The 17,039-nt window shown below is 37.2% G+C and overlaps 1 protein-coding gene across 1 annotated transcript; it reads right to left on the minus strand.

Moving 5' to 3' along the window:
• Positions 1-7,669: 7,669 nt before the first annotated feature.
• On the minus strand, positions 7,670-16,520 carry exo1 (exonuclease 1). Its single transcript, XM_048191149.1, is given in 15 exon segments — positions 7,670-7,943; positions 8,543-8,730; positions 8,884-8,967; positions 9,898-10,031; positions 10,034-10,440; positions 10,692-10,917; positions 11,035-11,257; positions 11,716-11,818; positions 11,980-12,167; positions 13,417-13,629; positions 14,961-15,098; positions 15,307-15,430; positions 15,521-15,640; positions 15,756-15,980; positions 16,362-16,520. Coding segments are annotated over 14 exon segments (2,424 nt in total). The 5' UTR covers positions 15,917-15,980; positions 16,362-16,520; the 3' UTR covers positions 7,670-7,828.
• Between the last annotated feature and the right edge of the window lie 519 nt (positions 16,521-17,039).

Consider the following 17,039-nt stretch of genomic DNA (forward strand, 5'->3'; position numbering starts at 1 on the left):
TCATGGAGAACAGACAGACTTGCAACAGTGATTTGATCAGTCAAAAAAAAAAAAAAAGTTAAAAATCCAGAGGAAAAACCTGCATTTTTTATGTCATATAATTAAATTGGCTGAGATAAACCATGTTTTACTCAATTATATGATCAAATATTTAATATTTGTGGGGACCAAATGTCAATTGTGGGAGTGAGTCTTAAGGTCTATATAGCTACGGCCCTGGTTTCAGTCAGATCATTAGAAACGTAACAGAAACATCCACTGAGAAAAGTGTGTTTTGTCAACAGAGAAATATTGAAAGCAAACTGTTGTGTTTGCAAGGGTTTGGCCTTAAAGTCTTGTGCCACACACCCTTAAATTCTTTCTAAAATACATTTGAATGCATGAAGTTATCAGCCAAATGTTTTGAAAGTTTCAGTAAAGGGATTGTTTACCCAGAAATAAAAATTATTTATTTTTTTCTGTGTAATATTAAAGAAGATATTGAAAAAACAAAACTTCAAAATTTGATCTGACTGACTTGCAATGTATGGAGAAAAGAAGTAGACACATTCTTTAAAATTTATACTTTTGTGTTCCACAGAAGGTAGAAAGGCATACAGATTTGAAATGACATGAGAGTGAATAAAGACTTTTTTGGACAAATTTTGGGGTGAACTATCCCTTTAACATTAATGTGACACCCACAAACCCAGACTGAAAAGTATTTCGGAAGTTATTGTTCACATTTCTCAGCACTACTGAGGCATATTTAATTAAATTAACCCACAAACATCCAACTGGAAACTGACGTTCTTTATCGTTTCATTCCATGAACTGCAGTACATCAACATTTCTTTGCAATAAGTAATATATTTATCATGCTTTGAAAAGTAATACTATTAGTCACCCACCTTGCAACCATAAGCTCTTGGCAGCACAAATGGAGCCTTTCATCTTAACCACTATTTCTGACAGAAAATAGCTTCTATGATGTCTTACATTTACAAGAAGAGACTATGTCAATGCAAATGAGGAACCACTTGTCTTCACAATACAGGGTTTCTGTTTTTTAACTACATTGGATGCTAAACTGTACAGTAGTTCTGAATGTTTACAATCCGGTACAAATGTAATTGTATAATTTAAACTATAGAAAAACACTCACTCTATAAACAGACTTGACTTTTTTTTTTCTCTAAAAACAGTGAAGGCCTTCATCAAGGCCTTTCATGTTTTCATAAATACAAAGTTCTGTCAGGAAACTCTAGATGGCGCAGGCTAATAGGTCCTTTAACTCAATCTGCTCGTAATCACATCATCTATAGGGCACAGCTGATTGGTTCCTGCTGTATCAGTAGCCAATGAGCTTGCATGCTCAACCTTCAAAATACTTTGGTAGCATTTGCCTTAGCAGTGCAGCGCGCTTTCAGAAACCCTCCGCCTTCCCCAGCTCCACCTGTATAGATCTGCTATGGGTAATTTAATGTACGCTATATTGTACAGCAGCAGCAAGCGTTGTCATGCTTACTTACTGACGCCTATTACTCCTACTGGGGCATAGGCCGCAGACAAGGGTTCTCCAGGCATCCTGGTCCTGGGCCAGTCTCACCAGCTGTCCCCAAGTGCGGCTTGTACTCTTGACATCGGCGTCCAGGTCTCTGCAGCAACTGTTTCCATGTCAAGGCTTGCCTGGTGATGTTGGAAACCGGTTTACGGAAAATGTGTCCTAACCGTCTCCAGCGACGTTGGATGATCTCTTCGTTTTTGGCTTTTGCGCTGCCAGTGTTCCTGGTTGCTGATGGTATCGGGCCATCTGATCTGGTGAATGCACCGCAGATTATGTTGATAAATGTCTGTATCTTTTTGGTGGTGGTTACAGAGGTCCTCCATGTTTCAGAGCCATAGAGCAGAACTGACTTCACGTTTGTGTTAAACACCCTGATCTTTGTTTTGATGGACAAGTTTCTTGAGCTCCAGATATTGTTTAGTTGGAGAAAAGCTGTCCTGGCCCTGCCAATCCTCGCTTTCTCATTTCTTTTTTTTATGAAAGAAATGAAAAAGGACATGGAAGAACATTTTTGGTTAAATGAGTGATAGTATGAAAATTAGAAATGTCCTTCACTGATTTAATACAGTTTTTTTTTTTTTTTTAGAAAGTTTATGGACTTTCTAACAAGTCAGTCAAAGGCTCATCCAACCTTTTTTTCAAAAACTAAAAGTGACATTATCATCACACTATTAAAATTCCACACATGGTTGCAGAAGTTTCATTTTTCAAGATTTCAAGTATAGTCAAAAGTGCATCTAACTGAAGAATCACCCATGTATGACCTTAATTTTACCCATTTTCTCTGTGTACTCAGCAAAGCTCTTATTGACTGCACTGTCATGAACAGCCACAGATGTATTACCGAACCTCAAAAGAAAGTGCTTAAGAGAGGAAAGCACCTTGTGTGCTTAGCGTAAGCTAATGAAGGTTGACTGTGGCATTGAGCTTGTGCACATGTTGTGGCAAGAGCAGTACGTTCGCCTTAAGGGAGGACTTTGGAGTTAAGTCTTTGACTTTTATTTATTCGAGTTACATCCAAGTCTTAGCGTCTGGGCATCAGGTATGAACTTGCCTCCTGCATTGTATCTCTGTAATGAAATACAGTCACCAGAATCCGGGAAACAAAAGCTCTCCTCGAGCGGTAAACGTGTTAAGGCCTCACCATTAATTAAGGAAGAACCTCATAGTGATGGAAGCAAAAACACAGGAATGAATGTTGCTTCATGCTTCAAACAGGTGTCTGAATACGGCAAAGTCAGCCAATGGCAATCAAAAAGTGCATTTACTCGGTTTGCTCGAGAGTTGAATTTTTTAGGTCATTTGTTGGTTTCTTTCACTGTGGTACAATGTGGTGATACAAAATGTGGTTGGGCAACTCTTAGTTTGAATTGCGAAAAACACATTTTTGTCATTGTACACACCACCATCAGCACAGTACTGAATTTTTCAGATACCATTGATCCGGTTGTGACATACTTGCATAAACACTAACAACATACTTGAAGAAACACTAACAATCAAGATGAAAAGCCATGAATACTTCATGGCAAACAAGCTAATGTTTAAGTAACAAACTGTTTATCCTATTTACAAAAAGTTCTGACCCTCAGACCATAGTTTAATACATCATATCATTAAAAAATATATTAAACTTATAAGAAAGACAAAAATATAAACATTTTTTAATACACATTACTATGTGCTGAAATAATGTTACGTCTTTTATAATGTTCCATAACTGTTTCACAACTTTTTGTCAATGGTAGATATTTAAACATATATATTGCACTTTATTTTACAGTAGGTGCACTTGCAGCGTTCATAGCTAAAGTACTGGTACTATAAGGCAACTACATTGGTTAAGGTTAGGTTTAAAGGGTTAGTTCACCCAAAAATGAAAATTCTGTCATTTATTACCCACCCTCATGCCGTTCCACACCCGTAAGACCTTCGTTCATCTTCAGAACACAAATTAAGATATTTTAGTTGAAATCCGATGGCTCCGTGAGGCCTCCATAGGGAGCAATGACACTTCCTCTCTCAAGATCCATAAAGGTACTAAAAACACATCTAAATCAGTTCATGTTCGTTCAGTGGTTCAATATTAATATTATAAAGCGATGAGAATATTTTTGGAGCGCCAAAAAAACAAAATAACGACTTATTTAGTGATGGCCGATTTCAAAACACTGCTTCATGAAGCATCGGATCATAAATGAATCAGTGTATCGAATCATGATTCAGATCGCGTGTCAAACTGCCAAACGGCTGAAATCACGTAACTTTGGCGCTCCGATCAGCAGATTCGATATACTGATTCATTTATGATCCGATGCTTCCTGAAGCAGCCTTTTGAAATCGGCCATCACTAAATAAGTCATTATTTTGTTTTTTTGGCGCACCAAAAATATTCTCGTCGCTTTATAATATTAATATTGAGCCACTGTACTCACATGAACTGATTTAAATATGTTTTTAGTACCTTTATGGATCTTGAGAGAGGAAGTGTCATTGCTCCCTATGGAGGCCTCACAGAGCCATCGGATTTCAACTAAAATATCTTAATTTGTATTCCGAAGTTCAACGAAGGTCTTACGGATGTGGAACGGCATGAGGGTGAGTAATAAATAACAGAATTTTCATTTTTGGGTGAACTAACCCTTTAAGGGTAGGTTTAGGGTTAGTACCTAGTTATTGTAATCACTATAATAAGTACATACTGTAGTATGTACATGTGGAACAGTACTGTAAAAAAGTGCCACCGAAACATTTATAAAATCAGGCAATATGAAAGTCAGCCTTCATGTTGAAGGTCTTCTTTCCACATTTTACCAGTTATGAGCTCAACAACATAACAGGCTCTGGTTAGTTTTATAGTTTTTTATTATAGCCTATTTTTCAGCAAATAGGCTTATATATATATATATATTTTTTTTTTTTTTACATAATTTCCCTCAATTTAAGCAGGTCCTTTAGTAGCTACCAATGGCAGAAAAACAAAATGGCTGCTGCATTTAACAGGCTACATGTGTGATATGCAAAATATGATTATTTTGTCAACAAATAAAAAAATGTCTCCCAGAAACACAAATTTCATATAATCCTCAAGTGGGATAAAGGTAAACACAATTGGCTTGCCATCCTTGAAATATCCTTCTGGGCTTCTTACAGAAGAATAGGCCTATACATTATTTAAAGGGATAGTTCACCCAAAATTTAATATTCTGTCATCATTTACTCCCTCAAGTTGTTCCAAACCTGTATGACTTTCTTTATAGTTTTTTTTTTTTTATACTATGGAAGTCATTAGGGCCCATCAACTGTTTGGTGTCCCATATTCTTCAAAATATCTTTTGTGTTCAGCAGAAGAAAGAAATTCATACAGGTTTGGAACAACTTGAGAGTGAGTAAAGATGACAGAATTTTCATTTTTTTGGGTGAACTATCTCTTCAATATTAGAGTAATACTAGAAGTGACTAGAAATAGAGGTGGTATGGGGGTGGTGCAGAAAAGACCGGAAGAATAGCATTGGTGAGGTAAGTGTTTAAGCAGTTTATTTTAAAGGCCCTAGTGTCCATAGTAGTCAGTCTCACACTGTCTAAACCAAATTATGACTCACTGTAAAAAATAATACAAAGTCTGTATATGGTTACAGCATAAATTAAGCAGGCTCTAAAGAAATCTTTGTTCTGCCAAAGAGACACACATCTCCACTCAGACAGTGACAGCACAGGGGTCAGGGTCAAATTCAGTATCACGTACAGCCTGCTGCACTTCCTCTGATGTAGGAGGAAGATGTAATTCATCTTGATTAACATGTTCTAGATGGCTTTGAGATAAGATGTTTCTGTGTACCTGATTGTAGCCTAAATGTAACTGTATCATTGTTTGATAGTGCCTTCATCTTCTTGTAGCGGTATTCTAGGGACAAATTGAGGGTTTAATCAATGAATGTATATCCTAAACTACTTGGTTTCAGACATGTTTGACATTCCTGTTGGTTCTGAGTCTGTCTTGTAAGTAACATGCATGGCCATTGAGTCAGTGTTTCTGGCACTGTATACCTTTGTAAACTAGGCGCGGCAGCGACTGAGCATTGTGAGCACACTTCAGCGGAATGCCACCACTCCACATTCTCATGCAGGTATGCAGAAACCCAATGCAACTGCACAACTAAGACCAAAGAGAACTGTGGAAAGATCATCATTTTAACAGATATCCAGTGGACGGGACGTGCGAATGTTGGAGTGGTGGTAGCGGTGTCTCTTAAGGGCATTTTCAAACCTTGTAGAACTAGAGAGCAAGGCAAAGTTGCTCTAGGTGGACTATGAACTGTAACTGTGTTTCTTCAACTAAGAACTCAGTGGTTTAACTTATTTAAACTGTATCTCACAGGAGAATTATGTTGTTTTAGTATGTTTTATTTGCTTATTTAAAGTAATAAAAAGTGATAAAAATTCCCACCATTGTCATTTCCACTACATTTCAAATTATGTATTGTGTTTGGCAGCATTATAAATGTCACATTAAATATTTTGGAATAAAATGGATGATTTTGTCTCTCTAATAGCTAGCATTTTTATTAATCCTAAATGCACAAAGGGAAATATTTTCACAATTCTTGCACAATTGACACTACACCACAACCTGGATGATGCGACGGCAGACATTTTGCGCCAGAACGCCTACCACACCAGCTTATTGGTGGAGAGGAGACATGCAGTGAGTTTTGTACATTCTATTATACTGGGGTTTTACTTTGTTTATAAAACAAAAGTTCATTCAAAGGCATATGAAGTATATGAAGCATGAAAAAAAAAACTTTCGACACATTTCTTAGTGTATGAGGCCTGTGCAGGGGGATTGTTCCTGTAACAATGGAGGTCGCTTTATGAAGCATATGCTAAATAAATACTTTCTTTTTGGTGGTTGTTCTCTTAAGAACATTCTAACAGTTGCAAAGCCCTGTGGATATGTTGTGTTTAACATGTCCCAGTATTTCTTAAGGAACTGACGTAATATTTTGTCAGACAGTTGTGGGGAGGTCCTTCTGGAGGCATTTTACATGTTCATAACCTGAGTGTGAATGAATTAGTTGCCTTAGAAACACTTGAAGAATTTGAGTGCCAGAGAACTAGTTGTATTGCAGAGCGCCAAGAGTCTTCTGATAAGAAGAGTTTCTCAATGAGCACATGCGTTATTTGTGAAACTTGACCAGAAAATGTAAAGTGTCTTTGTGATGCTTCCTCTGATGTCCTATCACAAAGAAAGATTGAGGTGTGAGGTCTAGCATTGTACCTGAGGCATCTGTTCACTTCTACACTACATTCCTGAACCAGCCTAAATACTGTTCAACCCACGCATAATACAAATATGCTAAATTATTCATTTAGATGGAATTCAGGTAAACTCCATTCCGAAACAGTAACAAGTTTCACATTGCACATATACGCATTGCTGCAGCGTAGGCATAAATATTTCCTTTAATTCAAAAGTTCACCCTATGTACAGTATAATCGGACACAGAAAAAGTATGCATATTTGGCATGCTGTTCAAGAGAGGGCTCCAAGCTCAGAATTTGGTCCACACGTAGAGTACTCCACCATCCCAGGTTGGGATAGGAAATATTTTTGAGAGGGGAGTTGGGGTGGTGGAGGGATGCTGGAAAACTGTCATGGGATAGAGGCAGGTCGTATTTAGAGTTATAGTTACACACTCATATAGATTCAAAGTGAGACATAAAAAAACAAAATTTAATTTGCAGTTCAAATCAAGGGGACATCATATTTACATCTAAATGGTAATTCATTTACATAAATTGGATGGGATCCAAAATCCCAATGTTTTAGAAGTAGTGACAGATCAATTCTTTCTGTATTGTGACAGATCTGAATGAGCTTGCATTCGATTGTAAGAAAGAGGCAAGGTTTGATTGGACTAAATAACTGGAGAAGTTCAGCATATGTTAGAAGTCTGTCGCTAAATTTTGGATTCAGTTTCTGAATAGTAAGTGTTTGTGTGCCTGTTACTGTGTGTAACTCGCATCAAGCCTGACATCAAGAATTGTAAAAAAGTACAATTCTTGCACAGGCAGGTTGATAGTTCAACTGAATTAGTACATTTCAGAAAGCAAACATGATCAAGGTAAAGAATCATGTCTTTATTGACTTGAAATAAAACAAAATTCATATTTAGACTAAAATTTGTATTTTATTTATCATAAAAAGCATAAACATACACAGTATGTTTAAAAGACTGGCTGTTACTCTTAAGAGAAACAATGATTGAAAAGATGACATCATTCTGCGATGATGAGTATCTCTTTATCTGCTTCAGTGGTTTCAGTCATCAGATTCTCCCTGACTGGTGACATCGGTTCTCCTTTCTTGCATGCACTTAACTTTGGATTGTCCCTTAAATAAACACATGCACAGACATATAATTACATTCATATCAAAGCATGCAGCCACATCAGAAAGTTAATGTGTTATATTTCAGTCTGTTCCCAGGTAAAGCTATCATGTGACTTTAAAATATAACACATAAGCCTTAACTACATGTCAAAAAGTAGGAGAGAGAAGCAGCATATTTCTCTAGTTTCACCAAAGCCCTTAAATTGACAATGTTTAATTCATATGTTGATTAGCCCCTCCCCCTCAAGCCTGACTCAGGTCCTTATTATTCATCTCAGGTCTCAACATTGCATAATGGGAATATATTACTTTTCAGAGTGAAGAGACACCACCCTTCTCTAAACTACAACAATGACTCTCAATTTACCCAAGCAATCAGTTACACCTCTGTTGTTCACATATCATCTAGGTAACCACACCACTCCCATTAGTTTTGTCTCTTTGTGTTAACGTTAATCCCGCTGCCTCTGCTGGTCGCAGCTAGTACTGACAGCCATGAATAAACAGCAAAAGATGAATTGGAAAGTGCGAGGGCTTGTCTTCTGCCATACTGAATCATTTATTTACATAAACACATACTTACACACAGGCTAACTTACTTCTTGAAGCTGAAGGCCCCCCAGAGGCCGCTGATGGTGGCCTGCAGGCCTGGACTGTTCTCATTGTTGACAGGATTTTTTTTCCCACTCAGTTTCTTTCTCAGACCGCTGGGCCTCGCGGGAGCAGAGGTCTCAATTTTACAATTTTTACCCTGCCCACAAGGACGTTTCCGGGACAGACCTGAGACCTAGAACAAAGGTGTAGGAAGTTAGACTGAGGTTGGAGGTGGGGAAAATTGTACCAGTGTTTAAATTTTTTTTTCTCCATTATACTGTACGTAAGGTGTCAGGAAATGGAAATGCAGACTCTGTGGTTTTGGGTCATGATTAGACGGACGTGCCTTTGTTCTGTTCAGAGCAGGTTTCAGCTTGTCTGTGGGAGAACTGCTAGGGCTGTTGGAGACATCTGAATCTCTCTCCTTTTCCTTCAAAGAGAATAAAAAAGAAAAGAGAGAATTATATTTTCTAGGGAAAATGTGAGTGGTGTTTGCCCATGCTGAACCTAGGGGGTGTTGTGGGTGGTTGCAAGGGCGTCGCTTACTGACCTAAGGCAAAAGGGACCATGACAGTGTTAGGATGCCTAGATATTAGGATTTTTTGATTAATACGGATAAATGACTTATTTACATGTTATGGCAGATAACTAATAAATGGCAGATAATAAAATTATGTCTAATTAAATTACAAATAATAAAAAATCAATAATGGATTATTATTAAAATCAATAAAGTGGATTTAGGCATCACAACAATGTACAGAATAAAAATGAATATTCATTATGAGATGTGCTAAAGATACACTTAACGGTGTTATTAAATTAGTGGTTTTTGAAAAACTATACAACTAAGTTAGCGTCAAGTGAGCAAATGAGCATGCACAATTAAATATCCAATATCAACTTACATAAAATATATCATACATCCCTATTTAATTAGAACAGCGCAAAAGTTCAAAAAAAGATTATTCACTATAAAATGTCCATGACTTTTTATAATTTTCTGACTTCACTCATTCTATGAATTTTCCAGACATCACAATTCTAATTAATACACATTTTAGCGAGCACATTAAAAAGGGATAGTTTGCCTAAAAATCTGCAATCATTTACATTTGCAATATTTCTTCTGTGGAACATAAAAGAAGACATTTAAAAAATGCTGCAAACCAAACTGTTTTAGTTATTATTAACACTGAAGAATAAAAAAATAGAGACATTTCTCAAAATATCCTTCAAGCTCCACAGAAGAAAGTCATACAGGTTTGAAATGATATGAGGGTGAATAATAATATCCCTTTAAAATATATAATACCAAATATGAAAAACATAAATTAAAAAAAATTAAAAAAATTCTCACCTTATCAGAGTTGTCCTCTGTGACTAGGAAGTCCTCCACACTAGCAGAGATGCTGCTGGACTGGGAGAAATATGCACTGTCCTGAGACGGAGGAGAGCCAGGAGATTTCTCTGCATCCTCTGTGCCCTCTACAGAGAGGACAAGAGAGAAAGCCCAGATCCTGCACAGGAGAAGCTGCCCTTCTTTCTGTGAAACTGCTGCAGGGTGGACAACCCCGAAGGTGTGGAGGACAACTGGTGTCTGTCTGTGTTGACAGTGGGTGGATGTGAAGCAGATTTACTGATTTCTCTGGTGCTTCCTGACCAGCTAAAGACTCCAAGACCCAAACTAGCAGGCCTGGCAGAGCGAGACGGAGATGCAGGTGGGCTGGACAACTCATCTTTGGCCTGATCTCTCTCTGAGTCAGGGTCCTGACACAATGCTGGTGTGTCTTCTCCAGATTGTGAGGCACTCATCTCTAGAGACTCCACAGGCTGAGGTGAATCTTGTTTTGGCGAATCTTGCTGTGTCTCAGCCTTATTGGATTCATCATGACTGAAGAACCTGATGGAGATGTCAATCATACTATTGATTAGCTGCGGTTAAACTGGAATTTTGGAGGTGAAGAAACAACCATCAGGTCTCCCAATACATGTAGTACTACATACTTAATGCCATTGTCCTACATGACAGTCAGGCCCAATTTAACCCTTGATTGTGTGTGTAATGAGAAAATCAGCAGGTCTAGCTGTATAGTTATGTGTGATAGCAACAGTATACATTCCTTTGGCAAGTTTCCCATCATGCTCTTGTACCTGCTGCGTGTGCCCTGCTCTCCAGCGCCCTCTTCTGATCGGTTCCTCCACTGCAACAGTGTTGCAAAGCGATTTCGAGGGCGAGACTGTCCAGCTGTGCTGCCCTTCTCCTCAGAAACACTAGTGTGGGTGGTCAGTGGCTCAGTGGTGGGAGGAGTTTCAGGACAGCGTCTCTTTACACCAGCTGAGTACTGCCCTAACAGGTCATCCACAGAGAGACTTGCATCTTTACAGAGATAAAAAAAAGAAAATGTTTACATATAAACATGCCCAGTCAGGTGTTATATTAATAATATCAGTCCTATCCCTGAGAGTCGTATTCATGGCACTGAGGTCTGCTTACCTTCATGGGGTCTTTTCACCTGTGATGTCCTCTGGGGCAATTTTAGACTCTGCACACTGATGACCCTCTCTTTGCCCCGGGTGGGAGGGGGTCTTTTGGGGGAGGTAGGACTCTGTGGCTGGGTGCCACCTGGTTCATAGTTCTTGCTCCAAATACTCATCTGCAGCGGGTCACTTTTGTGACATTTGTCATTCCAAGTACTACTGCGAACAGCTTTAGAGGGCTGGAAGGGAGGAGAGGTAAACCTCAGGTATTGTGCTACAGTGTTGTTATTGTTAACTAAAACTATTAAAAATTATTTTTGATAAGTGAAATAAATCCTAAATAAAATAAGTGCTGAAACAAGTTCAAGTTCTAAAATTGCTAATTCAATAAAAGCTAGGTAACACTTTATTTTACTGTGTCTTTGTTACACCTTACATGTACTTACTGTAATTGTAATAACAGCAAAGCATGCATAATTACACCTAACCCTAAAACAAACCTTAATCCTAACCTTATAGTAAGTACATGTTGTTAATTAATATTACTCAGTATTTGCATGTATACACTGTAACAAAAGCTAATTCAAAATATTAATAAACATCAATACTATATAATAAATAAAGCTAAAATAACACTGTTGTACTATGAAATAAACCAAAAGTTCAAGCAAATACACATTACAGATGACCAGGTTACCTGAGTGTGAGGTGCGTCAGGGTTGAAGTCATCTATCCTTTGCATCGTGTTAATGTCCAGATTGCCAAGAGCCATTTCCAGCCCACTCTCATCTCCTACATTACTGCATTTAATTGGTTAAGTTACATTTGCAGTCAAACAGAGCTTTGTAACACAAACATACACATTTACAAAAGTTTAAAACAGCTTCAGCATCTGTAATGCAAAAGTAATTTATTGATTCCTTTTAATTAAGTGAAAATGTAAGATCAGCATAAAAGATACGTTCCAGCATAGCTGAGAGAAGCAGGGTCAATGTGATCCGGGTAAGGGTTCAAAGGAACCACCTTCCTCCTCAAGGGGTCAAAGACCAGCTGATACAGAAATGTGTTGTTGGCTTTTGTGAAACCCTCAATGTACTCATTTGGCACAGAGATGTCCATCTTCAGGTATTGACCCATCTTTTTTATCACCTACATGACAGATTTAGTTTGTTTAGTTTTGCTGAATCACTCTCACATGTTCTCTGGTTTTTGATCATTCTGCATGCATTTCTTTAATTAAAAGATTGTTCAGGTCCTCCACTAAAATTTGGGAAAAACATATGGGAAAAGAAATAAGTGCACTTGTGTGTAATAGGGACGCACCGATCATGATTTTTCATTGCAGAGGAGCCGTGCCGAGGCACAACCCACGTAAAAATAATTCTGCAAACAACTGCAATTGCAGGTTTCAAACAGTGATGGCGACAAAGAGGCAAAACTTACGGACTGCAGCTATAAGCAAATTTAATTTATTTGCTCTATAACAGGCTAAACTAGCCTTAAACAAAAATATTTGTAGCCATTTGAAATTAGAGGCAACCACTGAATTTGACCATGATCCAAACAAAGATGCTGCACATGTAGCATTAACAGTCGTTTTGTCTAATGAGAGAATTTCAAGATTTAAAGCAACTTTTTATTTGTGAAATTATGCGACATAAGACACCTGCACAAAACAAAACAGCAGACAGACTGAATGAAAATGCAAATTCCCTTTCCAACAGTTGGTGGCACTTAAGGAACAACAGCAATATAGTGTTTCCTTGGTTACTGCTGTTTATAAAGCAGCGCTGCGCTTTATATTATACGGAAGTAAGTAGAAAAGATAATGCCATTGAAACTTTTTCGGAAGACAGTCAGATCCCTTAAGGATATATTCATAAACCCCCACCTCCCAATTCAATATTTATATTTTTCTTCCGATATTTCGGGCATCGCGAACAGTGAACTTGCTGTGCCTGGTACATTATTTTCTCTGCTGGCATGTCTGTGTTCTCTTCTTTGAGTCTCTCTTCACTGTTTAAAGATTTTCTACTATCTCCACACAAGTAACATTTAGGGAAATGACTGCAGTCTGGAACAGAGATCAGCCAAAATAACACAAAAAACTTTTGTTTATTTGGAGCAAAAAAATGTCTGGTTCCGATTTATGGCCAGTGTATCTCTAGTGTCTAAGATAATAGGCTGAATATGAATATGAAATAAGTTTCAAATCATAAGGTGGTTAATTGAGCATAAACACAGAACACAGTATGTCTCGTGGGAATCGTACCAGAGCAAGAGGGATGTGATGTTATGCTGATCAGTAAAGCAGAAATATATGTGCATATATTAAACTATTTGTTGTGGCAGTTTAGTATATACTAAATGTCATTTCTAACCTTTTTTATTCTCTCACCTTCAGAATATCTGGATTATTTGCCATCCTGAGAAGCTTGCATGCCTTTCCCAGACCAATGCCATACAAAGAAGGCAGATAGTCGCAGCCAGAGAGGATGCACATGTAACGGAACTTCTCCTCTGTGAAGATGTTGCCAAGTGACTTGCAACGGCCCAGGTGACATTGGTCAATCTCCAATCCATTACCCTGTTTATCCATCTTTAAAATCACCTGCAAACAATACATAACAAATTAAACTCTGAAAACTAAATGAAGTCACTGTTCCCAATGTCCTCCAGCATGTCAGGCAGCAATGATTCAAAGGGTTATATAATTAAAGTTTTTTTTTTTTTTTTTTTTTTTTTTTTTTTTTAAATCATACTGACAAGACATTTGTTTGTTTGTCTTAAGCATCACAAACAAGTCTCACTAAAACATTTTTGATATATTTTTACTAGTGTGTGCAGGACACTATAGTTAATTTATGTAAGTGAGGATAGCAAAATAAACTGTGACATATTATACCCAAAAATTCTTCATACAGTGGACTACCAGTAAAATTGATAAAAACTTGGAACCAAAAATTATTCAGACACTTTGACCTGACCATGTTTTGCTTAAGTGTTATCTGACCTAATTAAGATTCATTTTTCCTGACACAGTTTAACTCTGAGATCTTGTCATACTGTATTACTATTTTTTTTAAACTATAGACTGTATTAATGAATGAAATGTTCAAGGTGCTGAATAAATTTTTGTTTGACTGTAGATGCTTAAAGTATACACTTTACAACAACGTTTCATTTGTTAACTACATTAGTTCACACCAAATATGAAAAATATTTTTAAAGCATTTAATAACCTTAGCTCATGTTCATTTCATCATTTGCTACTACATTATTAAAATCAAAAGCTGTATTTGGTAACATTAATGGATCTGAGCTTACATGAACAATAAACACTTTTTTTACTAACTAATGCTATCAAAGATCAATAAATACTGTAACAAATTAATTAATATTATTATAAATTAATTTTATTTAATGCATTAATTAACGTTAACTAACAGGACCTTATTGTAAAGTGTTACCAAAAGTATATATTTACACACACATATATACACAAACACTAGCGTTCAAATGTTTGGGGGGCGTTACAATTTTGTTAAGTCTCTTATGCTCACCCAGGAATTTATTTAATCAAAAATACAGTAAAACAGTAATATTGTGAAATATTAGTACAATTTAAATAATTGTCTTCTATTTTAATGTTTTAAAATGAAATTTATTCCTGTGTTGGCAAAGCTTAATTTACAGCATCTTTACTCCAGTCTTCCGTCACATAATCCTTCAGAAATGCTGATTTGATGCTTAAGAAACATTTCTTACAATATGTATCTTGTTGTAAGGACGTTTAGATACTTTGACTGGAAAACAAGAAAAATACAGTAATTAAGACAAATTAGTTTACGCTATGCAGACTTGCGTGACACCAGCCGTTGGTCACTAGTCATTGTGGCAAGTGTATTCTCTATGCTCATTCAAGAGCCTCTGCACTGGTACCTTTTTGCAGCCAAATGCCAGCAGATCGGAGTCCTCTGTGATCACTGCCTGAGCGATACCAGATTTATTCAGGAAAGCTAACTGGGCGTCTGCTTCATATGGAGCAACAACACAGTCCACTCCACGTGTCCTGGCAGCCTGAAAACCAGCAAAAATATGCAAATGAAAAGATGCTGACAAACAGAACAAGAGAGAAAATTTCTTTATTCATCAGTTTCTAGTATTGTGTAATAATTAATTACAACATTCACTGTCTAAAATGGACATACTAGTACAATAACTTCAGTAAATACCATATATTATTTGACTGATTCCAAAAAAAAGATATCAGGGACAATGGTCTCACCTTAATGACATCATGTGCCATGGACGGGGTGATATTAACACTGCGGGTAAAGCATTCTCTGGCTTCTGATATCTTACCCTCCCGCAGCAGCTGTTTGCCTTTCTGCAGATTTGCCTGTCGACGCCTATTAGTAAAAATATATGTGAAATAATCTTAATCGTCAACTAATTTAATTAACTTTTTCCCCCAAGTAAATATTTTGCATAGTTCTTACTCGCGCCGGGACTTCTCCACATCCTGTTTGGAGGGCAAGTTGCGTCCGTCAAACACCAAGATGGGCTTAACACCAAAAGAAAGCAGCATGTCCACAAACTTCATACAGTAGGACACATACCTGATGGACACACACAGAATGGTAGAATGAGAAATGCACATTTTAACCTGCAAAATTATGTTAGACATTACCAAACAACTGAAATACTTGCATGCAAATAATTGAAACAACTCACTGATCTGTAGGTTCCCCTTTTGCAAGTTTTTCTGCACATGAAAAAGCTCCTTTATGCAGCCAGCAGTATGTGTCTACCGCCACTGTCTGTCCTCGATACTTCTTCACATTTATGGGCTCCGAAGCGTCTTTGATAAACTGCAGCAGGCCTTGAATTCCCATGTTGTCTGTCTGGATGGACAGATGTCTGAAGTTGATGGTTTATCAGAGCCCAATCTGTGCCACTCTATCAAATGAAAACAAAAGTCTCTGATAACTGATGTAACGTTATACAGATACTGAATGCATCCACACGATTCACTGTATAACATAAACATCCTCAAAAGTCAACAGAAAGCGTTCCCTAACCGTCCAACAACGACGAATATTGTAAAAAAAATGGCTGATAAACATCGGTATACAATAACTTTTAATACATTTAATGTTTAATTCATCTGTCCGCGAGAGACTCAACCGCCAAATCCCTCCAAAACAAAACACACTAAATATTCTCGCGAAACTAAAACGACTGAACGCCACGAGGAAGAATAAGAACACTGTAGCTAACACCTTAATCGTCTATAAATCAAAATTATTTAAAGTTTTAGTATTTATAATAAACACTTACCGAGAGCTTTTACTCGCGCTTTAGAGTCTGACGTTACAGGGGTTCGACTTTAGCGGCAAAAACGTGACGTCACTGCACAGGAACCCTATTGGTCAGCCAGGCACAGACAGCCAATCACAGACCAGAAATGTGGAAGAGGCGGGACAAGGAGTTCCACAACAACGGAACTCTCTAAAATAGTCGTAAATGTATTTATATATTTGACAATATTATCGATAGGTTATTGCTACATTAAAATGATTGCAAAATAAGTTATCTTGGAATTTGAAGGAATTTGAGGAATTTTCGAAAAAAGGAAAGAAAAAGTAGTCATAAAATTCAATGTTTTTATATTATTATTATATTATGTGTATATAAGTATATTTGTTTTGTCTTCATATGCAAGTTACTCTTTCATACTTGAGTTTGAAAACTGAAATTGCTGTATATTAAAGGGATAGTTCACCCAAAAATGAAAATTCTGTCATTTATTACTTACCCTCATGCCGTTCCACATCCGTAAGACCTTCGTTAATCTTCGGAACACAAATTAAGATATTTTAGTTGAAAACCGATGGCTCCGTGAGGCCTGCATAGGGAGCAATGACATTTCCTTTCTCAAGATCAATAAAGGTACTAAAAACATATTTAAATCAGTTCATGTGAGTACAGTGGTTCAATATTAATATTATAAAGCAA

This window comes from Megalobrama amblycephala, linkage group LG5, assembly GCF_018812025.1.
Source record: "Megalobrama amblycephala isolate DHTTF-2021 linkage group LG5, ASM1881202v1, whole genome shotgun sequence".
Lineage (NCBI taxonomy): Eukaryota > Metazoa > Chordata > Actinopteri > Cypriniformes > Xenocyprididae > Megalobrama > Megalobrama amblycephala.